Source organism: Zonotrichia leucophrys, chromosome 1A (assembly GCF_028769735.1).
Source record: "Zonotrichia leucophrys gambelii isolate GWCS_2022_RI chromosome 1A, RI_Zleu_2.0, whole genome shotgun sequence".
Classification (NCBI taxonomy): Eukaryota; Metazoa; Chordata; class Aves; order Passeriformes; family Passerellidae; genus Zonotrichia; species Zonotrichia leucophrys.
This window is the reverse complement of record NC_088170.1, coordinates 23449922-23475187: the sequence shown is the minus strand read 5'-3', so window position 1 is coordinate 23475187 and position 25266 is coordinate 23449922. Positions and strand designations below refer to the sequence as shown.

At 41.7% G+C, this 25266-nt stretch overlaps 2 protein-coding genes across 5 annotated transcripts in view; one reads left to right on the top strand and one right to left on the bottom strand.

The window, feature by feature from the left end:
* CPM (carboxypeptidase M) overlaps positions 1-7017 on the top strand; it is a 29270-nt gene extending 22253 nt beyond the window's left edge. For both annotated transcript variants that reach the window (XM_064701910.1, XM_064701909.1), the window contains exons 4-9: positions 436-608; positions 2083-2267; positions 2519-2689; positions 3503-3655; positions 4681-4829; positions 5477-7017. In XM_064701910.1, coding sequence (XP_064557980.1) covers positions 436-608; positions 2083-2267; positions 2519-2689; positions 3503-3655; positions 4681-4829; positions 5477-5716 — 1071 coding nt within the window. In that variant the 3' untranslated portion in view covers positions 5717-7017. The remainder of the gene's footprint in view (positions 1-435; positions 609-2082; positions 2268-2518; positions 2690-3502; positions 3656-4680; positions 4830-5476) is intronic.
* A 385-nt stretch (positions 7018-7402) lies between these two features.
* MDM2 (MDM2 proto-oncogene) lies at positions 7403-24610 on the bottom strand. Of its 3 annotated transcripts, none has more exons than XM_064701906.1 (11): positions 24503-24610; positions 23929-23998; positions 21567-21641; positions 21076-21209; positions 20865-20914; positions 19555-19622; positions 19311-19404; positions 16591-16751; positions 15447-15602; positions 14039-14116; positions 7403-12512 (listed from the first exon to the last, which is right to left on the bottom strand). In XM_064701906.1, exons 2-11 carry the CDS (start codon positions 23992-23994, stop codon positions 11943-11945), a joined length of 1452 nt encoding a protein of 483 aa, XP_064557976.1. In that variant the 5' UTR covers positions 23995-23998; positions 24503-24610; the 3' UTR covers positions 7403-11942. The 3 variants fall into 3 exon arrangements, with proteins under 3 accessions (XP_064557976.1, XP_064557977.1, XP_064557978.1); XM_064701907.1 differs by lacking the exon at positions 24503-24610 and adding an exon at positions 24089-24337; XM_064701908.1 differs by lacking the exons at positions 21076-21209; positions 24503-24610 and having other exon boundaries at positions 23929-23988.
* Positions 24611-25266: the final 656 nt, after the last annotated feature.

The following is a 25266-nucleotide window of genomic DNA, read 5'->3' as shown; positions in this document are numbered from 1 at the left end:
CACACAGTGCTGGCACCCATGTGTGGGGCCACAGCACAGAGCTGGGACCCTGCAGTGGGACTGAGAAAATGCAGAGGAGTGTTCCCAAGCCCACATGATGCTTATCAGGCAGCTTCAGTTTTTGTTACAGCTGTTCCTTATCCATGCAAGATTTAAGCAGTGCCTCTGACACAGTCAGCTTCCCATTATACAAAAAGGTCTGGTTGATCTGGGTTTAAAACCCTTGTGAAAACCCTCCAGTGATTCCTTTAATCTACTCAGTTGCTTTAAATATATTTAGGGGAGAGCGTAAAACAAAGTAATGTGGATCAGTGTGCGCTCATATGTCTGCGTAGTCCATAAGAAAAACCTGGAAGTTTAAGGCAGTGGATATTTATTTATTTATTTTCTTCTTCCATATCAGACTTAAGGTCAATTTTGTGCTTCTTTACACAGACTGTTGGGAGAGAAATCCTGCTCCATTTGATAGATTTCCTGGTGACCAGCTATGGACGTGACCCAGTTATTACCCGGTTGCTCAATAATACCCGGATTCATATCATGCCAACCATGAATCCTGATGGATTTGAAGCTACAAAAGTGCCTGATTGTTATTACACACCAGGAAGGTAAGGGTGGCTTAGGAGGGTGGGAGAGGTAAAATAAATGGGTGGGGAGTAATAATTGCAGCTGGCCAGAAGACTGAATCACACTTGGTGGAGAGCAGAGTCTACAGGATGTGCTAGGGCTAATTTTTGCCTGTGCCCTTCTGAAGACACAATGTTATGGCATAGAGTTTCTGGAAGATTGAGTCAGACTGGTGTTTATATGTGGTGGAGCCAGAAAAAAGTTGGTCAGAATTGGTGTAATGACCTCACCTTTTAGGCAGGAGACCCAGATTGCGAATACAAGCACAATTCCCTATTCTGTAGCATCTTTAGAGTGCTACAAGAAAAGAAGGAAAATTCCACCCACGGGGATCTGTTTCAATAGGAGAATTCTGTAACCCTTCTTAATGAGAAAAGGTGTGTCTAAGCTTGTTGAATGGACTTTAGCCATGTGTTTAAAAATAATGTTGGATGTGGATTTAGTAAGAAGGAGGAGTTACACAAGCAGAGTGGGCTCTAATAGGTTCTTTGCTAATAGTGATGGTAGGGAAGAAAACCTACACAGAGGAAAATATAACTTGACATTGCATCCTGTGCTGCTTTTGCATTCTTTATTGTGACTATTGCAGAGACCAAAAAGGGGATGAAAAGCTTAACAAGCTAGAAGAGGGAAAGAGACAGTGAGAGAATGGGAATAAACGCCCAAAGGACAGATTTGGAATGTGCAGAAAAAGCAAACCCATGAGCTGGAAGTTCTCTTGGATCACTGGCCTTGGCAACACCTGAAACAAGTGAAAAGAAAGTTTAAGTAGTTAAGTTTTTCTTTAGGTTACCAGTGTAGGCCCTCCTTTTTATTAAGAAAAAATGTATTCCTCGGCAAATAGACGGGACTTGTACAGAGGCGGGTATTTTTTATCCCCTCACTGTCAAATAGACAGAGTTTAACAGACTGAGCTCAAAAATTATCACAGTCAACAGTGAATACCCTCTTCATTCCTGTGCTGTCCTAACAGAGAGAAAAAGCAAGGGAGTGTTTGAACAGGCTGGGCGTTAAGGTTCAGGGAGAATAAATGCATCCTGTGTTCGACTCCATTTTTTTCTGTCTGTTGAGGGTGAGAACAGCTCAAGGGATATGGCCATTCAAGAGTTACCTTGGGCCTCTATACAAGCAGGAGAAACACATACAGGAAGAGGACAAAGTCCTTCTGATCTGGCTCTGGTTTTTCTAATTCAGTTATGAGTAGGTGTGCATTCTGTGTGCAAGTTAAATATTCTCTGTTTCCATTTAGAAATGTTTTATTGTGGCCTATGAAAATACCAGTGCTGCTAGAAAGCAAACTGGACTCCACCACTGTAATGCTTGAGAAATAAAAACTAGTCATCTTCCCTGTTCCCTGAAAATACTAGCACACCACAGATCTGGAGAAGTGGGAGGCTGGTGATGTGAAGCATCCACAGGCAAAACAGTAATGGGAATGTCTTCTCTCTTTCTAAGGTACAACGGGAATGGAGAAGATCTGAACAGAAATTTTCCTGATGCCTTTGAGGACAACAGGGCCAACATTCAGCCAGAGACTCAAGCAGTAATGGACTGGATCAAAAATGAAACGTTTGTTCTCTCAGCAAACCTGCATGGGGGTGCCCTGGTTGCCAGTTACACTTTTGATAATGGTAACCCAGGTAAGCTGCTGGCAAACTCTGTTCTCCCACACCTGACTGGGTTTAGGAACATTGGCTGTACCAAAGCAAAATTTATAAGGATTCCTGCAAAGTTCCTCTAGCTTTTGAGCTGGGATGGGCAGAATTTTATAAACCCCATCAAAATTCACTGCCTAATATGGCCTTTTGGGAGATGTTTATCCTGAATGTAAGCCAACGCTGTGTGTTTTACCAGTAATGAGAGTTGCACAATGGCTGTCTTTACTCTGCAGTTACTGGCTCTTTGAAAGGCTATAGCAGATCTCCAGATGATGATGTCTTTATTCACCTGGCAAAAACCTATTCTTCCAACCATGCCAGCATGTACAAAGGGACAGGCTGTGACAGCAGGCAAACCTTCCCAGAAGGCATTACCAACGGGTACTCTTGGTACCAGCTGGAAGGTAAGAATGGCACTGATATTCCATTCAGCTGCTCCTGGTAAGGTGTTTTCTCACTTTCTCCTGCCATCTCTGATGATGAAAGGGCAGTGATGTTAGTCAGAGTAGAGGGCTGATGAGGGAAGCAAGTCAACTCATTCATGCAGATTCTGTGAGCAGGACCTGGATGTTTTCAGACTCCTCCAGCCAGCAATTCCACAAGTGAATGAGGCAGGCACTGCTGTTTGCCTGCTTCTGTGCCCTTGCTTAAGGCCTGCAGTAGCTGTATACATTACATACATGTGCCCACTCTGCTTGGCATCAAGATCTTTCAGAAAGAAAACCAATCTTCTATTCATATGTTGTCCATTTTTAAATGTTTAATTACGGAAATAAAAGTTTTCTTTATTGTTTATGTGTAGCCAGATAGAATATGGGGCTTGTGCACTGTGTATGTTGTTTTCATTGTATTAAAAGACTTACAAGGGTCTTGGAATGCTTTGGCAGTGGCAAATCCTATGCCAGCCTATCTGTCCCTTTTTTAGCTGGAAAAGCTTGAATGAAGTCAAAGACCCATCCTTTCTCAGCCACAATCATCATCATTTCCAAAATAAAATATGTTTTAGAAAACAACACTCTATGACTAACTAGAGTTAGTAATTAAATTGGTTTTTCACAGGAGGCAGTAAATACAAGTGTGGCATTGAGGCATAATTTATCTGAAATACTTTTCTTACAGGTATGATGCAAGTACCAACATTTTAACTCTTCTATTTGTCTTTTAATTTGACCTTAGTGTTTCTTTGCAGCTGAAAAGACTTTTATTTCACTTTTAAGGTGGAATGCAAGATTACAACTATGTCTGGGGACAGTGTTTTGAAATTACACTGGAGCTGTCATGCTGTAAATATCCTCCAGAAGACCAGCTGGGAAAGTTCTGGAGAGACAACAAAGTTGCTCTGATCGAATATATCAAACAAGTACACCTAGGTGGGTATGGGAGTGGGGGCAGAGAGAAAACTGGGGCCAGCTTAGAGGGAGCTCCTCAGCAGCTGGGGCAGTGTCACAGCTCACAGGGGACAGATCTGGTGGTAACTTGGGAGCTTCTGAACAGGAAGTGCTACAAAGCCAGGGGTGGGTAAGGCAGGAGAACTTACAAGCGTGTCAGGCAAGGGGCTACTACAGTGTGCAGGGGTTAAAATGCGCTGGGTCAGGAGCAGGGGGCTGGCCCTGGGGGCTGTCTGACCACGCACTCCCCTCCTCCCCTCTATTCCTGAGCAGCCTTGGCATAATAATAATTTCAGAGGTCTCTAAGTGTATGTGTGCCTCAGCACTCGTGCCGTGGGTCTTTGCTGCTTGGATTTTGTGAACTTGAAAGGCTTCTCTAGGTGTGATCCAACTTCATGTTTGGAAGAGAACTGCTTAGTGAAGCTGTGGTGCTTTACAATGAGTTGCAGGGTTTGCACAAACCTGTTGCTTCTCTTGCATTTTGTTACCCTAAATATCTGACTGCTGTTTCATCTCTGCCTGTGTTGCCTTGAAGATGGTGTGTGGGAATTAAGGGAAACTACTTCATAAGCAGACATTGTTGGTATTCTGCCTTTGGGAAATACTAGACAAGAGGCTGACTTATTTTAAATCACAGAAAAGAAGGGGGGATGGGTGTGTGGGTGTGTGTGTGTGCAAAAATTGCCAAACCTGTAGTGAAGATTGAAGCCCTTCAGTAAAGGACACACAGTGTGTATGATACTTTCAGCAAATGAGATTAGGAATATTTAGGAGATTACAATGCTGCTTTCTAACTTAACGTGGGAGTAAACTATTAACAACAAAAGCCAAGGATTTTCTGGTTTAATTCCCTTGAGCAAGGCCAAAGTGACTAGTGCTAATACTAGATGTGCTGAAAAGTGAAATAGCCTTTGGGGGCATCCAGCAACAGAACAGCCTGCCTTTCTCAGAGAAGGAGGCTCACCAGTTACACTTCATGATCTTTCTCTCCTCTCCCTTTTTCATAGGTGTCAAAGGCCAAGTTACTGATAAGAATGGGAATCCTATTCCCAACGCCATCGTGGAAGCCAAAGGAAGGCCACATGTCTGCCCCTACAGAACAAATCAACATGGGGAGTACTTCCTTCTCCTTTTGCCTGGGACATATGTGATCAATGTGAGTATGCAGCCTTACTGAAGAATTGTTTCCAGTTGCATTGAGGTCCTGAGCACAGTGAGACTGCAGCCTTAGAGGTGGGTGAGTTGAGCTGCTCAAGTCATAGATAGGAGGTGTAAAGACTCTTTAGCAGACTTTAAAAAAAATGTATTTAAATATTAGTCAGCAGAAAGGGAATTGTTTGATACAGTCCTCAGTGTCCAGAGCTAAGCACTCCTTGGACCTTGGTGGTGGAGCCAGCTAGGATGGGTCTGGAGCATGGCAACAGGAGCTTGAGGTGTTTGAAACAAACCAGGAGCTCTTGCAGGGTGAGAGGGTGGAGCCTGGGATCTGCAGCAGGGGCTGACACCACCGTGGGTGACTGTCACTTCCTTGTGCCAAAATGGTTTCCCTGTGAAGTCCAAACATCCATGCCCTGTAGGCTCTGCCTGCTGCCAAAGGCTTATGCTTAAGCATCACTGCAGGATTCTGGCTCTTATACAGCAATCGTCTTACTGCTGTAACATGAAAACTTCACTTTTCCCAGTCCACATTCTCAATGTATCTTTAGAATATTTTGCCCTGTACACTTAAAGTGTAAATATTAATTGTTTCACACTTGAATTCAATGTTTCAAACCAAGGAAGAACTCTTGTGTTTGCTCCTAGGCTACTGTACCAGGATATAAATCCATGCTGAAGACAGTGGAAATACCTGACAACACTGGAAACTTCAGTGCTGTGACACAGGATTTCTCTTTCCCAGAGGTCTCAGATAAGATCAGCTCGAAAGTTACTTCATGTCCCAAAACTCCCCTCTACCAAGAGCTCTCACGGGCTTCAGCTGCAGTAAAACCAACCGTACATCTCTTGGTTTTAATGACCGTTGTGCTTGCAATTTTCAAATAAAGTCAGGAATGACAAAGGCAAAGGCAAAATCTTCCTGCACAAATGTGGCTTTTCAGAGAAGGAATTGTATATGCAAAAGAAAGTATGTTTTTATAAACCAGATTCTCAGATTCACAATCATGTTTACTGTATTTTGTAAAATACTGGTTTGACAATTGAATGTTTTACTTTACTTATAGTAGACATATTTTTAATTGTAACAGACTATCATATTTTTCTGTGTAAATATTTTACTCTGAAGAAATTTCCTACACTCAATGCTGATAACTGTAGAATTTTGATGCAGAAAATACAAATACATTTTGAAGATTTTTCCCAAATTCCAAAACACTGAGAATTGTACGGCAATGTTTCATGCAAGCTCAGGTGCCACACGACTGTAACTCATCAGCTCAATACTAATTTCTCATAATAAAGCCACTGCTATAAATGAAGAATGGCATTTCTATATATGCTCTTTCTTACCTGGACAGATGAGATGGCTCAGGGTTCAAATGAGGTAAAGGCCAATGACACAGACGTGTTTAAGACAAGAAGATGAAAATGAAATGTGAGTATCTACCAAAGGGCCGTGATGTGGAAGCTGGCTGATAATCCACACCAACAGGGAAAAGGGAGGAATTTGTGGCTCTGAAAACCACGTTCTCCTATGGCAGAGCTGCTGAAAGCAATGTGGAAAGAGTCACTGACAGCTTTATACTGTGTCCATTTTTAACTGAATTTGTTGTGGCACAGAACCACATACAATTCAGAATTCTTTGAATAGTTCCAGCAATGGCTTTATACTGTTTCAACAGCCTCACAGCCCTGCTGCTGCACTGTTGGGACTGCTTAACAGCCGTGCCAGGAGCTGGCAGGCACATCAGCAAGGCACCAGCCAGCTCCAGTCACAGAGGGTGCTTTCACTGCCCCCCTGGCTAGGCTGTGCTGCAGGCAGGATTAGCAGGTTCCTTTTGCCTGGCCAGTTGTGAGTCATTTTCAGAGCCCTTTGAAGCTGCCCAATTAACAGAAAATTTTTCAAGAAAAGCCAGTTAGTACCATCTCCTGTGTTTATTTTAAAGCTTTATCTGCCAGTAATTTTCTTGAGCAATTTCAAAAGTAAACCAGCAAAGATTATCTTTGGAAACATCAATCTTTTCCTGTATACAGTAAATAAAAAATGCAGGAATTCAGTTAATCCTTTAATGCCTTTTAAAATCTCTCCTGAGGCATTGCTGCCTGTCACACCAAGCCCTTCCAGCTGGGCTGTGGCACTTGGGCATCAGCCACTTGTCTGCCAGACAGCCCCATGCAGTGTGCAAATCCACCTCAGAACTTGAAACAGCAATGCCAATAGCAATGAGGGCTCTGTGCAAGAGACTGGTGTTTGAGTATTTCCCTCATATCCATTTGCATTTTCTACCTTTCCTCACCCTCTGATCCACTGTGGGTTGTTTACCACACAGAGAAGTAATTATCCACTAAATCCCATCACTGCTCCTGCCACTTGTAGCAGGAAGAACGAGAGATTCCTAGAGTTAAAATCTCCCAAACCAAAGAAATCTGACAGAAGTCAGCAGTCCAGCAGCTGAGTGGGGGCAGAAAAAGCCTGTGTGCTGGTTCACAAAAGTAAGAATCTGTGTGAAAACAAAGTGCCAGAACTTCTAACAATCAAGTAATTGACATGGAAAAAAAAAGAGCACCATGGAGTATATAAACAAATCTTTATTTAAAGCTTTTAAATGGAACACAGTACTCAATTTTCATCAGAAAAGGAAAAACTGAAAACTGAAAGATAAATGCAAGACACGTGGAACTCCTCATAAATGGGTCTATACGGTGTGCAATTGGAGTGGATACTTGCATTTTAATGATTACTGACTGTGGTCATACAAGCACTGGGTAGCTGGAAAGTAATGCACCAGGTCAAGCTCTTGAAAGCATGTTGCATAGTTATTTAAATTCTCTATGAGCTACTCTATTCAACAGTCATCCCAGCTATGTGTAGTCAGACAACAAAGACTCTGGTTTTAGAAAAGCTATTGGTATTTTAGGTATAAATTAGTCATCATCCTGACAGCCACTACTGTGGCTCAAGACCAAGAACCATCCCTTAAAAGTAGGCTGTTAAGCTGAAAATATCTACTCAAAAGGGGAGCCACCACCTTTTTAAGTATCACTGACAAATTTCACATGTATAATATAGGTCTAGATACACCAAAGAACCATTCACTTGAAGCTTTCAGTGCATCTATGCTAAAAAAAAAAAAACCCTAAATAAACCCCCACACTGTAGTTAAAAGCAACAATTTTTCATGTTCCATAAGTGCAATCCACTATTAAAACCTCAAGCTGGGTTTTGTGCTTTGCTTGTGCAACGTTTAAAGCACAAGCTGTGCCTTGGACTCCGGTGTGGAGGAGCTGGAAAGGCAGGGCAGGGCAGGGAATCCCCTGGAAAGGAGAGGGCTGATGCTCCAGCGAGGACCAAGGCTGCCCTACAGCCCCTCCATGACAACGCTGCCTCTCCTCAAGTCCCCCAACTGCCCAATATAATCCTCCCCACAGGGAAACCTCACAACAGCAAATGCCCCTTTTCAGGCCAAACGCTGCACAACAAAATGCTGCACCTTCCTGGGATAAGGGATAACTCCTGCCCCACCATGTGTGTGCTAAGTTAATGTGCTGAATAAATTACCTGCTTTAAAATTATAAACTCTACCTAACGTTACACCCCAACAAAACAGCAGCCTTAGATTAAGATGGAGAAGAAAAAAATCTTCACCCCTATTTCCATCCTATTTATTCAGTTTCATTAGGGTCTTAATAATTTTCTAATCTCTCTTTTCTAAGATACATTTTTCTGAAACAATTCTTCTTGTTGACACTCTCTGTAAGAACGAGGAATTTTTCTCTTCCTCATATTAGTCATAAGAGAAAAAATCTGAAAAAAATCTTCATACCCACAGATGCCTCAGAGACAGCAACATTTGAACAAATGTACAGCAAACAGAACTCTGATAAAATCGTACCACACTCTTAAAAGGAATGTAAGCTTTTCATCAGTGAGCATTTTGAAGCACCTTTATCTTTTCTAAATCATCTTCTAAGGGGAGAGGCACAGGATGGCACAGCCCACGATCCTGCTGGTGTGAGGTGGATTGCAATACTAACATAATGGCAATACTAACAAATAGGTAAATAGTTAAAGACTTGTATTTAAGCAAAAAGTAGGTTTATTGTACTTTCTAAAAAAAAATAGGTTGCATCCTGCAACCTTCATGGTCGTGTCCAAAGGCAAAAGCCATTTGCACCTTTGCAAATTAACCTGAAAGCCGCTCATCATCATCCTGTATCTCCTGGACCATCACCCCAACCTTACCAGCACCCAGAAGCAGTCAGTCAGCTCCTTGCCTGTACTGAGGGATGCAAAAGCATTCCAAAGGAAAGCAAAACACCACCAAAATATTTTCACTAAGCTGAGGTTGGACCAGCACCTTCTCTATTCAATAAACCTTGTTCAGGTTCAATGCAGAAGTTGTTTTAAGGGAAGGAAAAAAACCCCATAGACATAAATCTCCCTTCTCAATATAATACGAGTATTTCTCTGAATTTTAATGCTACATTTCTTAAAATAGTCCTCTTGTGCCTGTGATTTACTAAATAAGCATATTTATATAACTAGACATGTAGCAGTAGACTAATTCAATAAATTAGAGCTCAAAACATCAACTGTGAGCACAAGTATATTTACAAACAGCAATAAATTATTGATTAAAAGGTGTAGGATATTGCATGAGGATCTCTGACGTTTTGTACCAGCGTTTAAGGGCCAGAACAAGCAGGGTGCTCACTGCTTGTGCCCACACAGGAGACAGGGTGGAGGCAGAGCCCAAGCAGTCCCCACAGGAGCCACTGTGCCACAGCCCCGGGCACCAGCCCTGCACTGCACTGGCCTGCCAGTGTCCCCTGCAGGAACAGGCATCAATTCCCATCACTTCCACTTGGAAGGCATGCACCCACACCAAACAATTCAAAGTTGCACTAGAAGTCATTAAGAATAATATTAGGCCATAGAATGTAACTCCAACCAAAATACTCGACACAGTGATTTGCAGATGCAGAAATGAAAATGGCCCATTTCCTCCCCATTGGAGCGAGTGGAAGGTATTTCCAGAGCTATTCTCTGCAACAGAAGGCACGTGACTGGAAAGGATTGCTGAGAGGGATGGCACAATTTGTCCCAACAGGAAGAAGTCAAGGGCAGCTGCTCCCCCAGCATGCAGTTACACAGCCAGGCCAGCCCCTGCAGAGAAGGCATCGTGCTGAGACAGGGGGAGACACGGGAGACAATGCAGTGGACAAAGCTTCATAAGAACAAGATGAAACTTTTTAGGTACAATTCCCATGTTGTTGATGCTTCTGCATATACACATCTATAATTATCTCTCACCTGCAGGTGCAATGAAGAGCCTCTGCAAGCCTCATAGCACCTAAGTTTATCAAATCAAAAATTAAAAAAAAAACCATTAATAGGAAGTGCAAAGTAAGGCAAGTAGCTCTGTAATAGCATCTCTCTTTGAAAAAACTAGCTATCTGCCCAAAAACTAGCTATCTGAGGCTCAAGGATTATCAAATCCTATAAAAACCATGAAAGGTTTCTGCTGATCAAAAAAACTTCCAAAACTTCAAGCTACCTGATGTCCCTGTCCAAATTGCAGGAGGCAAGAAACTTGCAAGTAAGAACGTGAATGAATACAACTGGAGTTTATATTTTGTATACTTAAAATGAACTGTGTTAGAACTTGGATGCACCACTTTCTTTCACTAGCAACAAAATAACTAAAAAAAAAAAAAAGTATGAACAAAATGTGAATGATCTCAATAATTCAGTCTTTACCTATAAAGTTACTACTTTTCAACCAAGTCACAATCAAAGATTTACTAAGTCTTTCCTGTATCTCCTTATGTCCTTTTCCTGAGTACTTTCAGGCATTTGCAGCCCTGCAGTTAAGGAGAGCAGGAGGAGTCTCTGTGCCGGCTCACAGGCATCAGCAATTTTATACTGCTGGTGTTGGGGAAGCAGTTGAGCCTTAGCCTGTAAGATGGTAACGCTGCCCAATTCCTGCACTTGGACTACATCTCCACTCTTGGCACTCCCCTGTTTATCTGCCATACCCCACTGGTCACACAATCAGCAGCCACATGTGAAAATAAAAGGTACCAAAAATATACAAGTGTTCTTGTAACATAGTTTTCCAAAGAAGTAAGTATCACTCGCAGGGTACAGAAACTCCATGTGAAAGGCAGCTGAGTGAATTTTACTGCATCCTGGCTCCCACACTCTACCTTGCCTTAAGGCCCCCAGAACTGAGGCAGGCAGCAGACTCCCTGGGCACAGAACTGGTAAGTTTCACCAAGTATTTGACAAAGTACAGTGAGGAGACAAGAACTAAAAGCAGTAAAGGACAGGTCTAAAAAGACCAACTTTGAATTGGCCAAGCACCTTGCAAAAAATTTTCAGAATTCTCGTGATACAGATAAGAACAGTGAGTTGGAAAGACTACTGCACTTAAAGAATGTGAACTGGAACTGCAAGCTTAAGTGTTTCTACAGGTGAAGGGGAATTTCTTTTCTATTTTTATTACAGTGAATGCAGCAATGCAGCTGAATGTATTCTGCTAAGTCAGAAACAAGTGCAGAAAAAGAAAACAACTGTCCCCTACTACTACCTGACATGAGAGCTCATAGCATATCCTTCATTTATCTTGTCTGTTGAGACTTGTTTCATGCTGCACATAAGCAGAGGAGTCTGACTGAGCCTTATGTTTTCACCAAGCAACAAAAACTGGAACCTGGATAATCATATATTTTCTTAAATGAGGAATTTGCAGAAATACACACTTCAACATGTCTCTCCTCCAACAATTATTGAATTTGGGGTTTTAATGCATGTATTTAATTCAATAAAACAAATGCCACTAACTTGCATGGAACATTAAAACACTTGGAGAGGAGGTGGTTTAGAGGACCTGGTTACTTTTACTGAGAGGGATTTAAAATCTCCAAGTTGACTTCTGAGCATTAGGCAAACCTCTTAATAACTCCAGTGCAGTTATGTCAGCAATTATTTTTCACAGAATGCAAAGAGACACAAAATATTAACTTTCCAATAAGCATACAAAAATAATTTCTTACTCTCTTAACCAGTTTCTGAAGTTTCTTTGGCTGCTTTCCAGTCAACACATGTCTAACTAAAATAAGTTAGCACAATCATTTGTATGGGCTGTCTGCACACTGGGCAGGGTTTGTTCCTCTTCTTGAGCTTTTTTGCACAGGTAAAACATGACATCAGGTGTCCCGTTTTGCCATGCACTATGCAGCCATTTTTAGGTCTGCTCTGACATATGACACACGGCTCTATGCTGGTAACAGGCAGACTGGACTCCATGCTTTCCTCTTTGTCTTGCATTTCTCTCTTCTCAGGTTCCTTGAAGTCCTCCTGACTGCTACAGAACATGCTGCTTGATGTTGATGGCTGGGAATAGCCTTCACTTTCCTGGGACTCAGAAAGCTGTACTGATTTATCCTCATTCTCATCCACAGCTGGTTCTTTGTCTTCAGTCATTTTTGTTTTCTTGCAATCAGGAACATCAAAACCTTCTCCAGACTCTGCAGGAAAGGAGGTTTCTAATTTGCTCTTTTCCAGTTTCTCACTCTTTTGATCTGGAAGCCAATCCTCACGAAGGGCCCAGCATCTGTGGCAATGCCGTGGAAGCGGAGGATTCATTTCATTGCATTCGGGACACTTCCAATAATCCTTTAGTGAATCAAAGGTTGGAACAACTTAAGCTACTTGGAACACTTACAACTGAAGTATTCAGACATTATAAACAATTTATTACTGCCAAAATAATTATTATGTTGAGGCATCAACTTGTTTACAATTTTAAAATTCCATTCAGTGGTTTTGGCCCCATTTTACAATTCTATATTAAAATGGTTCTTATTTTAAAAGGACTCTGGCTTTCCTTCATTTTGCAATAGGTTTATGAATAGAACAATTCATTATTTCCTACGCAAAACTGCAGAAACCAGACCACAAAATTCTTCAGAGGCCCTCATGAAAAACTCGTTGAAAAGGTCATAATTTCCCTTTTTTTCGTCTCTGGACTCCTTCTACGGGAGCTATTCCAGGCGGAGGGACGGGACCCTTTCCCGGCGGCGGGCTGCGCTGCTGGTGCACACCGCGGCCGGGAGAGGGCGCTCCGACACAGCGGCAGCACAGAAACGGCGGCCAAGGCAAACACGGACGGGAAGGGAGAAAGGGAAAAAATAAAAGGGCAAAACCAAAGCGGTGCATCAGCCACTCACAGGTTACTCCATGGACTACAATGAAAAGAAACCACTGTTTCGTTAAAAATACATTTTGCTTTGAAGTATAGAGACCCTTCTTAGAAACAATGCAAGCTGTATAGAAAATCAAAACAAAAAAAACCCAACCCATAACTTAGGCAAGTCCTGAAAAAAAAAAATCAGTAACATCAAAAGCTTATAAAACAAATTTTAAATCCTAAAAGTAATGTACAGGTCTCTTTTCCTACACATAAGCACCACTATCTTTTCAGAAAGTTGGCCAGCCCTGTCTTTAACACACCAAGTCCCTCAGTCCTACAGACTATCATGGCACTGGAACACTTCAGAGTTCCACAAAACAGCTTTAATTCAAGTATCAAATGTGAAAAATATAAATAAGGTGATAGGACACACTAGAATTAAAAAGCAGGCTTTTTTTCACAAACATCTCCATACTTTCCTCAAGACTGTCAATTTCTTCCCACACCTCAAGAAGGGTCTCACAGAATGTAGTAAAGGCCTCTTTTATGGTACTGGTCTGAAAAAAGGCTTGCCTTCACATCTCTGTTACAGACACGCTCATTCAAGCTGGACAGTAAAACTAGGTATTCTGACTTCTATAAAGAGTTTTTTAAATGTACATGACTAAGATTTTAATTTTTTTCCATTTTGTTCAGAAAGTCAGATTTAGGCTCCAAATAATTTTCTTCCATTAAGTCAATGAAATGGTAAATTAGTGTGGGATTAGGGTTTTTTTAACGGATTAGGAAGTTTATTACCCATTTAAAAAAACCCCCAAGATTCCTTAATAATCACATGTTCCTTAATAAGCACAGTAATTAAAATATTGTATTGGAACCTTCACACAGACAAAGTCAATTTAATTCTTAAAAAAATCACTGGTAGCAATAGAACTCATCTATACTTCTTCATCTATTCTATGTCAGTTTACCCAATTTACGATGCTTCACCAGACAAGTGTTTACTCACAGCTAGAGAAATCTCTGGATCTTCATCAAATGAATCAGCATCACTATCTTCATCCTGGTAAATAGTCAGCTGATAAACCTGGTTTAAATTAAAAAAAAAAATGTATATAGAACTGGCTTTTGGCATTTAATTAAAAGTGCAACTATTTTTAACCTGCTAAGATTTTTCAGATAGCAAGCTACTGGAGAGTCTCCAGGGATGGCCTATGAAGATTATTAATGGATTAGAGGAGCTCTCATGTGAGGAAAGCTGACAGAGCTGGGAATGTTCAGCCTGGAGAAGGCTCAGGGCAGGAGGTAAAGGATGGCATCAAGAACACAGAGCCACACTGTTTTCAGTGGTGTCCAGTGGCAGGACAATGGCCACTAGCACAAGTTAAACACAGGAGGTTCCCCCTGAGTCACGGGACACCTTTCACTGGGAGGATGAAGGAGCACTGGCCTGGCCTGCCCTGAGCACCTATGAAGCCTCCATCCCTGGAGATATTCAAGACACCTGGACATGGACCTGGGCATCAGCTCTGCCTGAGCCAGGGCAGGTGGGTAAGACAACCTCCAGAGGCCCCTTGGAACACCAGCCATCCTGCAATTCCCAAAACTACTGTCTGGAGCAGAGGCTTTCCTGCTCCAAGCTACCATCCTCTCTCAGGGTGCAGCTCTGCTCTACACTACAGTTTGGTTCACATCAGTACAGTCAGTCCCATTCAGCCTCTCAGCTACCACAATCACGTATGTCCCTGGTGAATTCTGCCTCTGGTACTCACCTGATCTTGCCATGAGCTGATTAACCTCTCTAAAGTAACAGAAAACTAACCCAGGAAGAAAACCCTACATACATTCTCACTTCATTCCCGTCATTCTACAAATCTCTTGAAAATTGCAGTAATCACAATTTTTCTGTCTTCCTGCCTACTAAAAAAGATTCCTAAAACTTTGTTTCAACATCTCTATGAAACATTTACATTCACAGAGGCAAAAAACTTGAACATATCCCTTTGGAAAGAGTTACTCAGAAAGGTTCCCTTTGGTGTCAAGGGTTGTCAAAACTCAACATGTACTTCTAGAATTAAAAATGCAGAAAGGCTATAGTACACATGCTGCCACTGACTTCAACAGCTGGTGAGGGCAGTTAAGCACCCAGACTTCCCTATCCAGCCCTTTTCAGAGCCTGCAGAAAGCCTCAGCACCATTTCAGTAGCTAGCTGGTATGTTGTATAAACGCGACCCAATTGCACCAACATGTATTTTGATTTAATGAACAACTGGCTGCAGATTGTGACACCATCACATGCAGTTTGCAAATATATCTGAAGAGCTCTCCTTGGAAACTTGCAGGAATTTTTCATGTTGAAATTCCTTTTCCTTCTCATCCCCTCCTCCCAGGGTCAAACAAGGAAAGCAGATAGTACCTCATCATCTTCATCAGTGAGCTCCTGCCCTTCTTCATTATGGCTGTAATCTTCTGAATAAATAGACTCAACTTCAAACTCCACACTGAACTGGTCTGATACAGAACCATGGTCAAACCAATCTGAGTTCTCACTTAATGAACTAGCATCGAGATCCTGAGGAAAACAAAAAAAGAAAGCACACATTCAACCTCACCAGTCCATATACACAAGACTACTGATAAAACAACTCTCAGGATAAAACTGTACTACTCAGTATAATTAGCTATGGAAGAAAAAGGACCAGATGCTGTGAGACACAGTACTTTTTATGAGATAAACAAATTATAGGTGGGTAAAAAGAAAGCTAGGCCTGGAAGCCTTTTGCTGGCTCTAATAAAAACTGCACTCAGCCTACAGGCAGCTGAAAGGCTGCAGTCATTATTTCAGAAAGTCCCTCCTAAAAAGTGAAAGAACAGATGAAAGAAGATGGTATCTTTTGGCTGCATGTCATTCAATTCCCTATTCTCATAAACTTTGTTTAATCTGAGATAATTTTTTAACAACTATGAAACATGAAGATTGAAAATACAGTATTAGTGCTGTCAACTGAGAACACAGTAAGTGACCAGGAATACTCTTAGTTCAACTCTTCATGACTTATTGAAGCACAAATTTGCCCTGGTGTTGGCTAAAAACAATACAAAACTTCTGAATAATGGCATGGCAAATTAATACAATGTACCATCAGCACCCATTCCACTGGGTAGTTACCAAAGCTGTACCAGAACTAACACCTAACTCTGAATTATGGAATATCTATGACTCTTTTTGTCTCTTAGCATTCTAAGAAACATTTATTTTAAAACACAAAATATGTCTGACTTTTTTCCATACTGTGCCAAGTAGAAAGGATCTTGGTTTTTAAAGAATATTCAACATTAATATTTTTTAAAATTTCACTTCAGCTTTGCCAGCAGACCTATGAAAAACCCCACTCCACCCACATATCTACTTTTCTTTCAACATCTTTTCTTTCCTCAGACACCACTGAAGGCACTGCTGCTTTTAATTAAGAACATTGTGTTTTCAGATGCATGTTTGCACTTGTGGCATCTGCAAAATTTGTACCACAAAAATACTTTACTTTTCTATTTTGACTTACAGGAATGGAAAGAGAATCTGTTGAATCACTGCTATTGCTTCTTTCACGGCACAGACCACTGACTACACACCATGAGAGACTTTCATCAAATGTCACCGAAATGTTCTCTGACTTGTGTCGCTTTCTTCTGTCACTGTGCAGGTCATCTGAAGAACTTTTTTCTGAGCATAGTCAAGAATTTTTTTTATTACTCAAAAACATCTATGCAATGTGCAGTTTTGAATTTTCTAAACAGAAGCTTAAAACACAATTTACTACAAAGAAATCTAGTAAAGTAAAATATTACAGTATTTTTTCAATGGGGCAAAAAGGCACTAAGACTTATTTTAAAAGACACAATAACTCTTATATCCATACAGTGTGAAACATTTCTGAAACCAGTATTTCAGGGGCTGGCTTTCCCCACTTGTCTCATCAGTACACTTAGAAATGGCAGTCTCCACATGGAAGACAACAGCAAATTTGAAAGAATTTTTACTCCACACACAACATGTTAAACCCTTCCTAATTTTAAGAAATACGATTAAAATCAACTTGTCCTCACTCCCTCTACAGGCAACAGACAGAAAGGCACTTTCAGAGGGCTTTCGAGTCCAGAATTTGTGGGGAGATAGTGCAATTAGCTCCCAGCTCACAGGCATACAGAACACCTTGTGCTAAGCAAGGTAAGTTCAGGTTCAAGTTTCAGACAACTCAACATATTTATCAGTGAATAGTTGCACTACATGTAATTGTATTTACCCAACAAGATTTTTGTAACAAACTCTTAGAACTTTCATAGCACCCTAGCAGGAAAACCTTCAAGACATACTGTGCAAAAGCTGAACTCTGAAAGCATTGCTTTAACTCTGCTTACTAAGTATGCTTGGTTTGAGGGCAAAAAGGCAATGCTTTGTAAACACATCATGTTTTGGAACAATCACCTACAGCAGCATGAGGACTAAGGGCACACCATTTTAGGGGTAGGCAAGTCAAAATTCAGCTCCATTGACTTCTAGAGCATTTGGTAAAAAACAATTTTATATAAAAACGTGTTGCAAATTCAGCATGTCAGCGCAGGGGAGTGAAAACCTCCCAAGATGTCAACAACTTTTGGTTCAACAGGCTTTGGTACGAGCCTGCTGGCTCCCAAACAGGTGCCTTTTGCACCCACCCTCTGTTGCCCACCTTCTCCCTCGCCTTGCAAATCACACTGTGACAATCCAAAAGTCTTCAAGTCTTGAATCTTTCATTATAAAAAAACAAAAAGGAAAAAAAAAAGGAGAACAAAACACTTGTACATACTTTGAGACTTCTCTTACTCTCCCTTGGTGCTTCTTGGCTCAGCCCCTTTCTTTTCTTTTTTCTTTTTTCCGCCCTGAGAGAGCCCCACCAAACTTGGTGCCCCAAGGCCCAAAGGTTGCTCCTGTCCATCGTTGTCCTCATTTAGTTGTCATGGCTCCATGCCGTACTGATACTGTATCACCACAAGGTCTCTATACTCTATTTAAGGGGCTCCAAAAGAGCCACTACTATCCCAATTTAACAAGAATAGTGGTTTAAAAGGAAGATTTCCTATAAATTAGAAAAAAAGTGTATATAAAAACACTATATTAAAAGAACTCTTAAGGTTGTAACAAACTAATAAATGGATGCAAGGCAAGAGTTAATAATCAAACCTATAATAAGTAAGCACAACCCAGGACCTTATGTGCTCTGTGCCATGCCTAAATATTACAGGTTGTGATGTTTAACCAAGACTTTCCATCCTTTCATCAGTTTTAGTTACAACATTAAAATGTTCTTTTAATTTAGTGCAAACCGCTCAGCAACGCAGCACTGGTTTGGGACTGACAACGTAACAGTCACCTATGAGGGACACAAAAAATACTACTTGAAGGCTGAGGAACAGAAAAATGCTCCTGAGCAAGTGAAGAAAAGGAAGTTCTATGCAGTGACAGAAGGTTATCACTGCCCAGGTAAGTGCAATCACCTAGTCATGAGGCAAGACAGTAAGTGACAGAACAAACTAATGTAAGAAATTCCACTGAAGAATATTTACATAGAACTGTAGAGAACACTTCCATTGAGAAACTAAACCAGGTTTACAATGACCAGATTGTTATTGCTACTTATAAGAAACATTCTGTGTTTTGAAATTGTATTTGCCAGTGATTATTGAATAACCACAGTAAAGACAAATGGGAGGCCAATATGATGCTTAGGTCACCAGATGTTTTAACAAGTGCTTAATGAATGGGGAGGTACCTGAATATAGCCAAAATCATCCTGTGTTACTACCACACCTTTGATGCCTCCCACCAGTTGAAATCCAAAGAAAACTGGCATTAGTGAACAAACAAAATTTCAAATTTTGTGGCTGTCTACAGAGGGAATTGAAATTAATTTGATGGTATCAGTAGATTACAAACAAAAGTGTTCTCATAATGAAGATAACACAACTGATAAAAGTTCTGCTGATGTGAAAAAGTTTAACAGAGCCGTGGAGTAAGTTATTCCATCATCTTACTAACAATTCTAGACATCCAAACTGTAACATGACATTGGAGCAATGCAAGAAATTGTGTTTTTCCTTCAGACTGAACATTTTGGTTTAGGTAAGCAGAGAAACACGAGTAGTATTTGCCAGCATCTTCCAAGTCAGCAAGGCAAGAGAACGTAGCTTTTCCCTCTAAGTGGCCATGCTACTGGAAAGCTCTGCACCATAAATCTGCAGATACCAGATTCACTGTGTGTCCTCCTCCTAGAAGATGTAGTTGGTTGGGAAGTCAGGCTTGATGAAGTCTGGTTCTCTTCTAACTCTTGCCTAGATTCCTGAAAACAGAAATACTGAGTAAGCCTGAGCATAAATATGAGGTAAAATTCAAGAATCAACTTATTAAATTAAACCATCGATATGATCATGCAAAACTGAATAGAATGTACAACTCAGAATAATTTATTCAAATAAAATAAAAATGGCACCTTAACAACATTTTCTTCTTCAAGCTGAGATGTGGCATCATCCTCAGGTGTGTCGCCAAGGGTAGAGTCTGAAACCAAACCAAAATAAAACTTAGAATACAATATCGCAGAAAAACTCAATTTCAGGCTGAAAAAGTAAATTCTAAGTAAAACTTAAAATAAAGACATTTTGCAACAATGGAAAAAACACACTGCTCCTTTGTTTTCCAGGTGTGTGTAGCACCTTCCCTGCAACATTACTGAAGTGGAAATGTGGGGAGAAAGAAGAAATGTCAACTGAAAGCAGCTGAGAATTCTGTTACAAATGGCTTCAAATGAAGTCTGTGCATAAACTGTGATTCTGCAGATATGAAAGAATATAAGCAGGAAACGTAATTACTTGCTCCTCTCCAAAGTGCTTTTTACTACTTATGGGAACCTGAGTTCAAAAGACACACAGTAGACGAAAAATTAGCTGTTGTTAAAGATATATGCTTACTAACAGACAGATCTTGAATTAATAAAGAGTCTTTCCTGAAAAAATAACTGGAAGATAAATTTAAGTTTGCAAGCTTAACAATGGGGATGACAAAGAGAGCAAGTTTCCCATCTTCAGCAGCTGAACACTTGCCTTTAGGAAAAATCAGAAACAAAGGGTGTCTTTATAGAGATTTAGAGGCCAATTTACAAAATGGTTTCCATTGTTTAACTTCTGTTTCAGACCCCATATTAGGCAAAAATTACAGCTACACTGAGCATTTTTACACTGCAGGACTGTGTGTAACAACTCTGCATTCAAGGAGTGGCTATCCACAACACCACCACAAAGATACTTTTTAAAAGTATACAGCCCATTTAAAACAGGGCTGAGTATAGCTCAGAATGACCAGTTCCAAATGTACTTCACATTCAGTTGACAAAATTAAAACAGAACTTTACCACAAGAAAAAAAGCCTTTGCCCTAATTTCATTGCTGGCATAAGTTTAAGAAGTTTATTTTTCATATTAAAACTTTGTACGTTGTTGAGGGCTTTATCAATAACAAATACAAGCAAATTACTTACGTTTGTAATTTAGTAGCCTTTTTGTTCAGCTCTGTGTTTTTTCTGGTTCTAGTCCAATAAAATTACCCAATTTTTTTGTTCTACTGAGGAAACAAGTGTTTGCTTTGGTTCACCATTCATGATTGCTCTGGACTATAGTGAGCAAAGCCAAACAGCTAATAATGGAGAGCTCACTGCTGTCAGACCACTCTCTGCAAGACTCGTCATGAAAATTCTATTTTCCCTACTGCTGTTTCCCAAACAAATCACCCTCCTAAGCTAGCTTACCTTGTTGATTGATTGCTATCAGATTTCTGGAAATCATTGAATATAGCCTCCTTAAATAGGGATAAAGAAAGAGATGATACAAGTTAGCTACACGTAACCATAAAAGAGAGCTTACCATCTTTGAAGATGCGGAGAGTTAAAAAAGGGACATATGCATGATGGTCTTCATTATTTCCCAACCAGACTCTCAGAAAAGAATCCCATTTTTTACCTGTGTTCTTTTACTGAAAAGCTTGTTACTCCAAATAACTCCCCCAGGAGATCATTTGCACAGTGTACAATATGCTGCTGTTTTTCATCATATAATTGCTTAGACATAATATATTGTCCAATATAGAATATTACCTGTGAAATAAATTAAACACATGTTAAATATCCAGGTTGTTTCTTAAAGTGTAAGAGACAAAGCATATTAAATACATTGAAATTTACTCTTCAAACTCTGCCTAAAACTCTCTTTGAGCTGACAGATTTTCATCCATCATTCCAGATGAATACTACTATTCTACTGACCACCTGAAACTTTTGTTCAGATTTTTGAGAAACTTGCTAAATACCCAACTACAAGTCAGCAGGAGAATAAACACTGTCTTATCTCCCTTTCTAGACAAGCTATGAAAAACACTGCCCCCCCATTTACCCAACCCAAAACAATCTATCTGTACTCACTGTAGTCTACCTTTAGTGGTTAAAAGTTCTCACCTCCTTCATAGTAAAAGTGTCCTTTTCAGCACCAGCTAACTTTAACAATTTTAACAGCAGTGGCTTTGGTTTAACCTGTGTATGAAAGGAGAAAAAATACACTAATTATTCACCAAAAAAACCCATTTATTTATATCAGCTGTCTTCCTCCTTCTGTATTAATCTGATATGCAAGCATACAACTGCATTAAAAACTATCTTCATTCAAGTTTTTCACTTTGCAAAGTTCAAACATAAAAACAAATAATATGAACCAAATCATACTAAACTTCTCATACACTGTTCATCTTAGCTCAAACCCCAGTTTTGCACTATCCCCTGGTTTCAGCAGGGGTAGTTAATTTTCTTCCTAGTAGCTGCTACAGCACTGTGTTTTTGATTTAGAGGGACAATAATGTTCCCAGCACACTGAAGTTTTTGTTGTTGCTAAGTAGCTACACTAAATCAAGGACTTTTCAGTGTCCCACGCTCTGCCAGTGAGGACATGCACAAGCCCTGAGGGAACATGGCCAGCACAGCTGACCTGAACTGGCCAAGGGGATATTCCCCGCCATGGAATGCCAGGCCTAGTGCTATGAACAGGGGAGTTGGCCAGGGGGTTAAACCTCAACACACTGGTAAATACAAATTCCTTAACTGGAGCTACAGAATTTGTTAATTAGTTCCAAGTCCAGGGCTGGGTCCTGGGTAACTCAGCTTCACTCCTTTAACCACTACCACAACTCCCAAAGGGGAGGGAGGATGGAAACAGACCTCTGTGACTGCTAGGTCCACAGTGCAAGACATAAAACACTGGTCCATCTCTTTCTTAGTCTCTTTCTGTGACAGTTTCTGAGGTTTTGGGTTTGCATTTGCCAGCTGGGCTGCTTTACCTCTGAAGACTTTTCTTAGTTGGGACCAGCACACCCTGTCCCTTCTGTCATCCCTCACTCACTCCCACCTCCCACCCAGTCACCGTGCCAGCAGTTTAATCTGCAGTCAGTCTATGACAATTTCTAAGGCAGAGGAAGGAAAAGTTAAACAAGAAAAATCACTTCTCCCATACATACATACATACACACACACAAACTGCACGGTCCCACACAGCTGAGCCAGCACCAGTGCAGCAGATGAGAACAAGCTGCAGCAAAGCCTGTGGAGCCACCGATGCTCCCAGAGCAGTATATTCCAGTCACCTCTTTAACTATAGTGTAATCATTTTAAAACCGGGCTAATATTTAGCTATCCCGATATATTACATAAAATAAAATGTAAAAAATAAACACACAGAAAGTAAAAAAAAAAAAAAAAAAAAAGGGAAGTGTGAATAAAATATCATGGGACAAGGAATTAATGTTTGAGGAAGGGTGGAGGAGGGGAACTACCCTTCATTCCATTCCAAAGATCCACTAAAACCAACATAAGTTTCAGTGAGTTAACAAGATATTAGCTGCAAGAATTACACATTATGAAAAAAAAAACCTAAGCTCCAGGACAACATCAGCTGTCCACTCACCCCCTCCTAAGAACTGAATTATTTAGAACATGTGTCACATATATTAGTTTCATAAAAGAAGCAAACAAAAACTTATTCAGGTACTACTGACAGTTAAGCATAGCGAGGCACAGTTTCAAAACTGAATCAACACCTAAGCCCACTTTTACTCCCCAGCCCTCTCCTCCTGTCTCCTCCAAGTTCTGCAGCCTTGCAGGTCTGACAGCAGACAGTACTATCACAATATGATGATATAAAAGAAAGCAAGACACAAATTAAAAAAATCAATTTTGAACAGTACTGTTCTGCAATTTCACTTTTTTGAAGTTCTACTGTCAAATCCACACTTTTAAGCTTAACCCTTCTACACAAGATAATTCAGTTCAACCATCATTGTATGCATGCATTTCAGGTGTAAAAGGCTTCAATCCTCAGGAAAACTAAGGACAAAACAGCAGAACTATCACTGCATTATGGAAAGCCTAGAAATGCAAAGCCATAACACAAGTGGAAAAATCTTCCCATTATTTCACCAAGAGTATGTTTTGTATGATGGAGATTTTCCAAAGCTCTTCAGCTATAGGATCTTTAACAATTACCACCCGAAATACTTACAACTATCAAATCTGATCATAGGATCCTTTTTATTAAAAGAAAGCAAAAAACATCAAACGTCTCCAGGAAACATTCTAGACCTATACCATCACCCTGTACTCTCAATTACGCTGAAGATTTGTTTCCTACAGAAACAAAGAGAACCACATTCTCTGGCTGGACTTCCTGGCTTTTCTCCAGCCATCGCTCGGTAAGCACAGGATTCTTCTGAATTAGCCGCTAAAAACTCTGCAAAAAGCACGCAAAACAACCACGCGCCCAGCAGCTACTGACCAGCGCCTCTTGCTCCGAAGCGGCGGCAGCGGGATCCGTAAGGGAGGACATCTTGGTATTGCACATTTGCCTGCAGTGAAGGGAGAACAAGCTCAGATCGCGGCACGCAGCGACGCAGCCCGGGCGGGCGGCAGCCGCCAGGCCGGCGGGGCCCACTCACCTCGGTGCCTGCTCCAGCCCGCACGCTGGGCTCCGGCGGCGGTGTCTGTGCCGGGCCGGGCCGGGCCTTATATAGCGCTGCCCAGAGGAGGCAAGTCAGGGCTTAGCTCCGCCGCGGCCCGGCCCGGCCCGACATGCCTGAGCATGACCCGCGGCGCCGCCGCCGACTCACCGCGGGGGGCGGGCGGGCGCCACCGGCCCGCGCTGACTCACCGGCGTGGAGAGACGGCGCCGTAGAGGAACAGCGGCGATCCCGCGCCCCGCACCCACCCGCCCGCCCGGCGCGGCCTGCCTGGCCTGGCCCCGTTCCTCCGGCGGGAGCCCCTCCCCCCAGCACCGAGGGCCGCACGAGCCACCGGCGAGACCCCCGGCGCCCCCTCGGCCCCCGAGCGCGCCGCGATCGATCCCCACGCACCGCCAGCCACGCCCGCTCCGCTGCCCGGCCCGCGGCGGGCGGAGCGCCGGGAGCGCCGGGCCCCGGCCGGACCCTCTAGCGCGGCCCCGGCGCGCCGCGCACGCCGCCCGCCGCCATGTTGGTGCCCGCAGCGCCCCCTGCGCCCGCTGGCCGCGGAGGGAAAGGCGCCCCCCTCCCGCCGCGCACCGGCAGCGACACAGCCCGGGCCGGCCGCCTCAGGCCCAGCAGCGCCTCTGGGCACCAGCTCCGCTTCAGCGGCCGCCCATGCCTTCTAAGTTGGTTTCATTTCCAGAGGTAGTTAAGAAACGAAACTAAGAGAAAACTCTGCATCCAGAGATAGTTAGACGTTGTCCTATGCTCTTGTCATCTCCCATTCTACAATTTTCTGAATCTTTCAAATGCAGGGCGTTTGGAAGTATGTTACTTTCACATGTACTTATTAGTTGTTACACTTCAACTCGAACTGGTTAGTTTTTAGTCTGCCTTTTCTAATTCTCAGGTTTTTTCTTTGCCCATGACGTTTTGAAATTATTTTTGAATAATGAAAAGTTTTTTTCAGAGAACATGAGTGGTGCAGACAGTGTTTAAAGATAGACTAGAGCAGAGGGAGTGTAATGCTACTTTTCCATGACAACTAACTTGTCCAAACAAGCAGTGGATAATTGCCTGGACTTGTCTGAGCTTCTCGGCAACCATGGCACCTTGTAAAAATTCCAGCAACAGTTTAAATCCAGATATTTGTGTGACGATGGATTTTCAAGATG

Coding starts and splice junctions, on each gene's coding strand:
- MDM2 (XM_064701906.1), bottom strand. CDS start 23,994: ATGTGCAATACCAAGATGTCCTCCCTTACGGATCCCGCTGCCGCCGCT. Junction 19,623..20,864: donor GATAGCAATCAATCAACAAG/GTAAGCTAGCTT, acceptor GTTTGGTTTCAG/ACTCTACCCTTGGCGACACA. Junction 16,752..19,310: donor GAGGACACACAGTGAATCTG/GTATCTGCAGAT, acceptor GACTATGCTCAG/AAAAAAGTTCTTCAGATGAC.